The 10,580-nt window shown below is 47.6% G+C and overlaps 1 protein-coding gene across 1 annotated transcript; it reads right to left on the bottom strand.

The window, feature by feature from the left end:
• Positions 1-2,515: 2,515 nt before the first annotated feature.
• On the bottom strand, positions 2,516-4,249 carry LOC120980061 (piggyBac transposable element-derived protein 4-like). The gene has a single exon (XM_040408928.1). It carries the CDS (start codon positions 4,247-4,249, stop codon positions 2,516-2,518), a length of 1,734 nt encoding a protein of 577 aa, XP_040264862.1.
• Positions 4,250-10,580: the final 6,331 nt, after the last annotated feature.

The raw sequence follows: 10,580 nt of genomic DNA, 5'->3' as shown, positions 1-10,580 counted from the left end.
AGCTGACAAGTTACACTTATTATAGATTGTTACAACTTTGTGAGTTTACATTGGCCATACATATAACTTACATCAATTTAAACCGTATAACTTGGGGACAAACCTATCCAAAATTCACTTGAATAAGTTCAGGGGTTTAAAAGTTAGTATGGGCCATAATCCTGAGGCAAGAGGCTGATAAACAGGCCTCTCCAAAACCCAGTGGCGAGGTTGGTTTCGCCACACATCTCCCCCCCCAGGGAAGACTAACCAGATACCTGACCTCACGCCGGTCGGTACCTAAGTTAGTCTGGCAGCCCACCCACAACCCAATACTGGACCTGTTGCATTTGGTAGCCTGTCTCTGTCCAGTGAGTCCACCAAGGTTATGTTGGAAGCTGGTACTCCCGGTCTCTGTGTTGCTCCCTGGCTTAGAGTCTGGTTGTTGGAGGGGGAGATCGACTGTCTCTACCCCCTGTGCTGTAGGTGCAGAGACCACGGTCCCATCTCCACTGTTGTGGGGGTTACTGTCTCCCCCTGGTGCGTTAAGCTGCCGCTGGGGAGAGGGGGTAACGAGCTCCTCTCCCATACATACTTCCAGCCGCTGGGGAGGGCGACCAACCGTCTCCGCTCCCAATACAGTGTCCTGCTGCTGGGGAAAGGAGACTGGGCTCTCTATTCCCTGCTGGACACTCTGCCGCTGGGGGACAGGACCGACTGTCTCTGCCCCCTGTAACTCCGCCTGTCGCTGGGGAATGGAGACTGGGCTCCCAATTCCCAATAAATCACACGGCCGCTGGGGAATGGAGACTGGGCTCCCAATTCCCAAAAAATCATGCTGCTGCTGGGGGCCGGAACAACTACCTCTGCCCCCTGTAACTCAGCCTGCCGCTGGGGAGGGAGGACGCTGCTCTTCTTTCCCTGCATTTCACACTGCCTTCCCGGCATATCACTCTGCTGCTGGGTGGCAGGAACAACTACCGCTGCCCCCTGTAACTCAGCCTGCCGCTGGGGAGGGAGGACGCTGCTCTCCTCTCCCTGCACTTCACACTGCCGCTGGGGAATGGAGACTGGGCTTCCAATTCCCTGCAATTCACACTGTCGCTGGGGAACGGAGACTGGGCTCCCAATTCCCTGCTGGACACTCTGCCGCTGGGGAGGGGAGACTGAGCTCTCTCTGTCCCGCAACTGTAATTTCCGATGGAGGTCCACCCAACGTGGCAGCTGACCGTCACCTTCTGCCCGGTATAGTAGGGTCTTGAACACTAGACTCCTCACGAACTTCACGTATTTCTCAGCTGGATTGGGTCCGAAGAAGTTCAGCCGCAACCACATCATACGGTCAAATTCCTCGACAGAGTATCTGTACTCCACTGCTGGTTCCATCCTGGTGCTTTTAGGGTCGCTGTACTGAGACATGCGTTGCCCTTAAGTTGTAAAATCCAAAGAAATGGTGTCTCCTGTAGCTGTCATTCTGGCTGTAGGAACGATCCCACTGCTGCCACCAATGTAACGGACCGTTTCAGCAGACAAGGGGTTAAAATCCGTTTAGGCGATATGCCCCTTTTCTGAGAGACAGGCACAGCTACTGCAGGACACCAAACTCCCGAACTGGATACAAAGTAGCACTCCAAACTGGAACCTCACGAATAGCTGCTAGCAGACGAACAGGAATCAGCTTACACTCCTGGCAATCAGTCTCTAACAGCATACAGCGGATCCCCCCAATAACGAGACAAGGCTCCGTGTTGAGGGTCAAGCAGTGGTCTGAGGTGCTGGCACACCTAGCCTGTTTTTTATTACAGTTGTTGCAATTACAGGTCCGCCCACAGGGAGGTATAAAACAACCAAGCCCATCTGGTGTACACGCCCCTAGGGGACCAGAATGAAGACTTGTGACATAGGACAGATATGCAGCACTGTAGGATACACAGAGACAATACATTCCCCACAATGCATCATGGTTTCCTCCTCTCTGCCCTGGAGACACCCGAGGCGTAATCCAATTATCTCTCAAGACAAAGAGAAATCACCAATACACATGTGCAGAGAACAGGACAGACATCACCCTTTAACCACCTCAGCCCCCATAGCTTAAACACCCTGAAAGACCAGGCCACTTTTTACACTTCTGACCTACACTACTTTCACCGTTTATTGCTCGGTCATGCAACTTACCACCCAAATCAATTTTACATCCTTTTCTTCTCACTAATAGAGCTTTCATTTGGTGGTATTTCATTGCTGCTGACATTTTTACTTTTTTTGTTATTAACCTCCCTGGCGGTATGATTATGTCAGGAATTTTGTTCCAAAAGCGTTCCAAACCATTTTTTTGCATGGAAATTTGGTGTTATGTATTGTAGGCCTGCAATTCTTAGTAATTACTTACTTAAACCTGACCAATAAAGACTCTAGTAGACCTCTCAGATGTGATAAAGTTCGAAAAAATAAAATCATGAGTTATAATCTAATAAATAATATAATTTTATTCAGTAATGTAATAAATAATGAAATTTGTCAAACAAAAGAAAATTCAGTAAACATCCTGGGTGTGGTAAATTTTGAAACATGGGACTGCACATAGACCAACGTCACAATCAGGGCAATGGAACCTGGTTTCCTTTCGGATTTTTTTTCCATTTCCATCTCGCTTTGAGCAGCAAACTACACACATCCTTGTAGGTGCTGCCTTTTTTGCGCTTGGCGGGATGTAATCCATAAAGTGACGACCAGTCAGCCTCTCTGGGTTTACAACGTCAACAGCGCGACGTCCAGATCTGTTCACGGCCACTGATGGCGTTTGGTAGTTCACAAAAATCTGCTCCGCCACCTTCCAGATGAAGTCAGAGTGAACAAGAGGCTTGTCACTCTTTCCTCTGTGCAGTATATAGGCATTCCACAGACATTGTTCCAGGAGATGCCTGAATATTTTTTTGTAGTATTTTTTTTGTTGCTTCCGCATAGCTGGATAGAATGTCATCGCCTGATCGGCTCTATCGACTCCTCCCATGGTGTTATTATAGTCGATCACAAGTTGTGGCTTTATGACATCTTTCCCACCTCTTGTGTGGACCGTGGTAGTGGAGGTGTTATGTACTGTACTCATTAGGCACACGTCTTTTTTGTCACGCCAACGCATTGCCATCATCTTTCCTTTTTGCCAGGCCACCATTTCTCCTGTTTTCAGTTTTTTCTTGGAAAACATACATGGCAGGCCACGTCGGTTGGCCCTAACGGTTCCATATGCGTCAGTCTTGTTTTTTAGTAGAAACTCGTACAGCTCAGGCGACGTGTAAAAGTTGTCTGTTGTCACACAATACCCTTGATTGAGCAATGGTTCAAGCAGTGAAAGGACTGATGACGTTGCCATCCCATAGCCGCTGTACCTGGGGTTGAATTGTGTTCCTTTGCCGGTGTATATGATGGAATTCCATATATAGCCAGTTGTAGACTCGCAGAGCATATAGGATTTTATTCCAAACCGCGCTCTCTTGGATGCGATGTATTGAATCCAGCTGAGGCGTCCTTTGTAAGCCATCAGACTTTCATCAATGCTAATGTCTCTGTCTGGCACATAGGCCTGCTGGAAATTGGTTATGATCATTTGGAATACTTCCCAGATCTTCTTCAGTTTTGGCGCTGGATGTGTGGCTTCGTCAAATTCCTCATTGTTGGTGAAGTGTAAATTCTTCATTATGAGGGAAAATCGGTACTCGGACATGATGGTGCCAAAAAATGGGGTTGCCAGCAATTTATTGGTAGTCCAGTACCATTTCTGCAGGGGTTTCCCCACCACCCCCTGAAGAAGTATTAGCCCCAGAAATTTCCATATGTCCTCCTTACTCACCGGTTCCCATTTTCTGGTTCTGGAAAATCTGCTGTGCAGAGTAGTGGATTGCTGCTCTTTGTAGCGGTTTGTCTCCGTGACAATCTTTTCAATGACGTCATCCGTCAGAAATAATTTTAGGTACGCCAAAGGATCATTGTGATCAACGTCTACCTTCATCCCAGGCGATCCTGTAAACGGGAATCTTGGCGGTGGTACTGCATCCATACCGCAATCAATAGGGCACCAAGAGCGCACCTCACTGAGCTCAAGTGAAGATTCGTCGCTGTCGCCACTTCTCTGGTCAGAGTCGGATGACGAATCTTTCCACGAATCGCTATCGCTGTCGCTCAATTCTGCGAGGGGCTCTGTGTCGCTGTCGCTGTCAATTATCTGATCCAAACCCGCTTTGGTGATGCTAAAGTGACGCTTTGATGCCATGGTAAAAAATATATATTTTTTTTGCTTAAAAAAAACAGCTAAAAGGGCAGCCAGGGCAGTGTAGAATGATCAGATGTCAAATCTGTCAAATCTGAGGTGATAGTGTAATCTGACAGGATTCCACTGTATCACCTAACTTTATGTGTGTGTTTGACTTTTATACAATGTATTTTTTTTTTTTTTTTTGAATCTCCCGCCCAGTTCCGCCTCTGTGAGGCGCTGCGGCTCACAGAGACGAAACCAGGAAGAGAGATGAGACATCCGCCGGAGCTCTCACCGGCGATCACAGCGGGGAACATCGGGATTAGGTAAAGACACCCGCCGCTCCCTCTGCAATGTACCCCGAGCGTGACTCGGGGTTACCGCTTCTGGCAGCGAAAATTAACCCCCGAGTCACGCTCGGGAATACCGTCAGGGAGGTTAATCGAAAATTTAACGATTTTTTTTGCAAAAAAATGACATTTTTCACTTTCAGTTGTAAAATTTTGCAAAAAAAACGACATCCATATATAAATTTTGCTCTAAATTTATTGTTCTACATGTCTTTGATAAAAAAAAAATGTTTGGGTAAAAAAAAAATGGTTTGGGTAAAAGTTATAGTGTTTACAAACTATGGTACAAAAATGTGAATTTCCGCTTTTTGAAGCAGCTCTGACTTTCTGAACACCTGTCATGTTTCCTGAGGTTCTACAATGGCCAGACAGTACAAACACCCCACAAATGACCCCATTTCGGAAAGTAGACACCCTAAGGTATTCGCTGATGGGCATAGTGAGTTCATAGAACTTTTTATTTTTTGTCACAAGTTAGCGGAAAATGATGATTTTTTTTTTCTTACAAAGTCTCATATTCCACTAACTTGTGACAAAAAATAAAAACTTCCATGAACTCACTATGCCCATCAGCGAATACCTTGGGGTGTCTTCTTTCCAAAATGGGGTCACTTGTGGGGTAGTTATACTGCCCTGGCATTCTAGGGGCCCAAATGTGTGGTAAGGAGTTTGAAATCAAATTCTGTAAAAAATGGCCGGTGAAATCCGAAAGGTGCTCTTTGGAATGTGGGCCCCTTTGCCCACCTAGGCTGCAAAAAAGTGTCACACATGTGGTATCTCCGTATTCAGGAGAAGTTGGGGAATGTGTTTTGGGGTGTCATTTTACATATACCCATGCTGGGTGAGAGAAATATCTTGGCAAAAGACAACTTTTCCCATTTTTTCTATACAAAGTTGGCATTTGACCAAGATATTTCTCTCACCCAGCATGGGTATATGTAAAATGACACCCCAAAACACATTCCCCAACTTCTCCTAAGTACGGCGATACCACATGTGTGACACTTTTTTGCAGCCTAGATGCGCAAAGGTGCCCAAATTCCTTTTAGGAGGGCATTTTTAGACATTTGGATACCAGACTTCTTCTCACGCTTTAGGGCCCCTAGAATGCCAGGGCAGTATAAATACCCCACATGTGACCCCATTTTGGAAAGAAGACACCCCAAGGTATTCAATGAGGGGCGTGGCGAGTTCATAGAAAAAAAATAATTTTGGCACAAGTTAGCGGAAATTGACTTTTTTGATTTTTTTCTCACAAAGTCTCCCTTTCCGCTAACTTGGGACAAAAATTTCAATTTTTCATGGACTCAATATGCCCCTCAGCGAATACCTTGGGGTGTCTTCTTTCCAAAATGGTGTTATTTGTGGGGTGTTTGTACTGCCCTGGCATTTGAGGGTCTCCGCAATCATTACATGTATGCCCAGCATTAGAGCAGAGTTTCTGCTATTCTCCTTATATTGAGCATACGGGTAATGAGATTTTTTTTTTTCGTTCAGCCTATGGGCTGAAAGAAAAATATTAACGGCACAGATTTCTTCATTCGCATCGATCAATGTGGATGAAAAAATCTCTGCCAAAAAAAAAAAAGGAGGGGAAAGGCGTCTGCCAGGACATAGGAGCTCCGCCCAACATCCATACCCACTTAGCTCGTATGCCCTGGCAAACCAGATTTCTCCATTCACATCAATCGATGTAGATGAATAAATCATTGCCGGGATTTTTTATTTTTTTTATATACAAAGTGTTTGCCAAAGCATAGGAACACCGCCACCTTCTCAGCTCATATGCCTCGGCAAACGTATCTTTTACTGCAGAGGAGAAATCTCGTCTTGCAGCGCCGCATACACCGACTTGCGTGTAATCTGACAGCAGCGCAATGCTTCTGTCAGAATGCACATCAGTGCTGCAGCTAGTCGATCGGTTGGTCCACCTGGAAGGTAAAAAAAAAAAAAAAAGAAAAAACCAGGCCGCAACACAATAATTTTATTAACTTTGGAAGAGAACATAGAAACTTTAACTTTTTGAACTGAACATTAACCTTTTTGCTTACTGCTGTTTTTTTTTTTTTTTTACCTTTATAGAACAAACCTCTCCTTCCCCATGGGTCAATGTGCAAAGCGCAAATCGCCCAAAGATGTGGCGAAGTGCGTTATGCACTTTGTCCCATGTGAAAGGAGACATTTGCAGCAGCTGTGAGTGAATGGGCCCTAATAGCCCTGTGTGCCTGTCCTGGTGAGATGTGATCCCTATGCTAGGTGTACCTGTGTGTGGTACTTCCGGAAACACTCTCCTAAGCATAGGGCAGGGTGGTCAGGACAGTCAGGACAGAAATAGCGGGTGTCACGCCTTATTCCACTCCTGCTACAGACACGACATCTTTTTCGGGGTGACGGTTGGGTTGAGGTACCAGCAACGACATTGGGGAAATGTCGCTCGTGTAGACGGCTAACTACACTGGTGGATGGGGCCACGGAACCTTCTGGATACAGGAGGTTCTCGATGATCTCTTCCTGGAATTTGAGGAAGGATCGTGTTCTCCCAGCCTTACTGTAGAGAACAAAACTATTATACAGAGCCAATTGAATCAAATATACAGACACCTTCTTATACCAGCGTCTGGTTCTGCGGGAAACTAAATACAGAGACAACATCTGGTCATTGAAGTCCACCCCTCCCATGAGCAAATTATAGTCGTGGACTGAGAGGGGCTTTTCAATGACACGGGTTGCTCGCTCAATTTGGATTGTCGTGTCTGCGTGAATGGAGGAGAGCATGTAAACGTCACGCTTGTCTCTCCATTTCACCGCGAGCAGTTCTTCGTTAAACAAGGCAGCCCTCTCCCCCCTTGCAAGACGGGTGGTAACGAGCCGTTGGGGGAAGCCCCGCCGACTAGGTCGCACGGTGCCACAGGCGCAAATCCGTTCTAGAAACAAATGCCTAAAGAGGGCCACACTTGTGTAGAAATTGTCCACATAAAGATGGTACCCCTTGCCGAATAAGGGTGACACCAAGTCCCAGACTGTCTTCCCACTGCTCCCCAGGTAGTCAGGGCAACCGACCGGCTCCAGGGTCTGATCTTTTCCCTCATAGACACGAAATTTGTGGGTATAGCCTGTGGCCCTTTCACAGAGCTTATACAATTTGACCCCATACCGGGCACGCTTGCTTGGGATGTATTGTTTGAAGCCAAGGCGCCCGGTAAAATGTATTAGGGACTCGTCTATGCAGATGTTTTGCTCTGGGGTATACAAATCTGCAAATTTCTGGTTGAAATGGTCTATGAGGGGGCGAATTTTGTGGAGCCGGTCAAAAGCTGGGTGGCCTCTGGGACGGGAGGTGGTGTTGTCGCTAAAATGCAGGAAACGCAGGATGGTCTCAAATCGTGTCCTGGACATAGCAGCAGAGAACATGGGCATGTGATGAATTGGGTTCGTGGACCAATATGACCGCAATTCATGCTTTTTAGTTAGACCCATGTTGAGGAGAAGGCCCAGAAAATTTTTAATTTCGGAAACTTGGACTGGTTTCCACCGGAAAGGCTGGGCATAAAAGCTTCCCGGGTTGGCGGTTATAAATTGTGTGGCATACCGATTTGTTTCTGCCACAACTAAGTCTAAGAGCTCCGCAGTCAAGAACAGCTCAAAAAATCCCAGGGCCGAACCGATCTGAGCCGTCTCAACCCGAACTCCAGACTGGGCAGTGAAAGGGGGAACTAATGGTGCGGCTGAAGTTGGTAATTGCCAATCAGGGTTTGCCAGTACCTCAGGGATTCTAGGGGCTCTACGGGCCTGTCTGTGCGGTGGCTGCGACGGGGTAACTACTGCACGTGCCACTGTACCAGCTTCAACTGCCCTTCTGGTGCTCGCTACTTCACCATGTTGTACGGCAGTGCTGGTACTAGGTCCAGGAAGGGCTGCGCTGCTGGTGTATGCCTCACCACGTGATCCGGCAGCGACAGCCCCACTCTGCTGCTCTTGAAGCGGATCCTGCGCAACCTGTGGTCTAACGACACGGGGCCGGGTACGCCTGGTGCTATCAGGGACCTCTGCCTCCTCGTCCGAACTTTGGGTCAGAGAGCCACTGCTTTCTACAGGTTCATATTCTGACCCGCTAGATTCGTCAGATGAGGGTTCCCACTCCTCATCCGACTGGGTCAGAATCCTGTAGGCCTCTTCAGAAGAATACCCCCTGTTTGACATTTGGACTACTAAATTTAGGGGTATTCCCTGAGACTACCCAAGAAAAAAAGCAAGCCTGTCTTACAAAGGGGAGGCTAGCGATGTACCGGAGGCTGCTGTGGTTGATAAAAAAATATCAAAACTGATTTTTTTATCGCCGCAGCGCGTGTAAAGTGAATGTGCAGTGATCAAAAAATATATATTTTTTGTCACTGCGGTGGGGCGGGCATGGGTGAACGCACGTGTGGGCGACCGATCAGGCCTGATCGGGCAAACACTGCGTTTTGGGTGGAGGGCGAGCTAAGGTGACACTAATACAATTATAGATCTGACCGTGATCAGTTTTGATCACTTACAGATACTATAAAAGTACAAATGCTGATTAGCGATACGCTAAACAGTGAATAAGTGACTGCGGTGCGGTGCGGTGGGCTGGGCGCTAACTGATCCCTAAACTACCTAACCAAGGGGCCTAAACTATCCCTAAAACCTAACAGTCAATACCAGTGAAAAAAAAAAGTGACAGTTTACACTGATCACTTTTTTCCTTTCACTAGTGATTGACAGGGGGCGATCAAAGGGGTGATCAAAGGGTTAATTGGGATGCAGGGGGGTGATCTGGGGCTACAGTGTACTGTTGGTGCTACTCACAGTTCAATCTGCTCCTCTGCTGGATCCAACCGACGAAAAGGACCAGCAGAGGAGCAGACAAGCCATATAACAGATCATATTTACTAATATGATCTGTTATATGGCTTGTGATTTGTTTTTTTGAAAATCGACAGCCTGTCAGCCAATGATCGTTGCTGGCAGGCTGGTGACGAACTTGTACTTTAACTTTTGCCGGGCCGCGATGCGCATGCGCAGGCCGGCTCTGACCGAAATCTCGCGTCTCGCGAGATGACGCACGGATGCGTCCAGGAGGAATGAATCAACCACCTTCCGGACGCATCCGTGCGTTAGGCGGTCGGGAGGTGGTTAAACACACAATGGGATAATGGCACAATAGAAACACACCCAGCATTTTCCTCCCAAGCTGACAAGTTACACTTATTATAAATTGTTACAACTTTGTGAGTTTACATTGGCCATACATATAACTTACATCAATTTAAACAGTATAACTTGGGGACAAACCTATCCAAAATTCACTTGAATAGGTTCAGGGGTTTAAAAGTTAGTATGGGCCATAATCCTGAGGCAAGAGGCTGATAAACAGGCTTCTCCAAAACCCAGTGGCGAGGTTGGTTTCGCCACACACCTCCCCCCCCCGGGAAGACTAACCAGATACCTGACCTCACGCCGGTCGGTACCTGAGTTAGTCTGGCAGCCCACCCACAACCCAATACTGGACCTGTTGCATTTGGTAGCCTGTCTCTGTCCAGTGAGTCCACCAAGGTTTTGTTGGAAGCTGGTACTCCCGGTCTCTGTGTTGCTCCCTGGCTTAGAGTCTGGTTGTTGGAGGGGGAGACCAACTGTCTCTACCCCCTGTGCTGTAAGTGCAGAGACCACGATCCCATCTGCACTGTTGTGGGGGTTACTGTCTCCCCCTGGTGCGTTAAGCTGCTGCTGGGGAGAGGGGGTAACGAGCTCCTCTCCCATACATACTTCCAGCTGCTGGGGAGGGCGACCGACCGTCTCCGCTCCCAATACAGTGTCCTGCTGCTGGGGAAAGGAGACTGGGCTCTCTATTCCCTGCTGGACACTCTGCCGCTGGGGGACAGGACCGACTGTCTCTGCCCCCTGTAACTCCGCCTGCCGCTGGGGAATGGAGACTGGGCTCCCAATTCCCAAAAAATCACTCTGCTGCTGGGGGGCAG

This window comes from Bufo bufo, chromosome 10 (assembly GCF_905171765.1).
Source record: "Bufo bufo chromosome 10, aBufBuf1.1, whole genome shotgun sequence".
In the NCBI taxonomy this organism is placed as follows: domain Eukaryota; kingdom Metazoa; phylum Chordata; class Amphibia; order Anura; family Bufonidae; genus Bufo; species Bufo bufo.
This window is presented reverse-complemented; position numbering and strand designations above follow the sequence as displayed.

Bases quoted from the DNA above. Each gene is read 5' to 3' on its own strand.
- LOC120980061 (XM_040408928.1), bottom strand. From the start codon at position 4,249: ATGGCATCAAAGCGTCACTTTAGCATCACCAAAGCGGGTTTGGATCAG.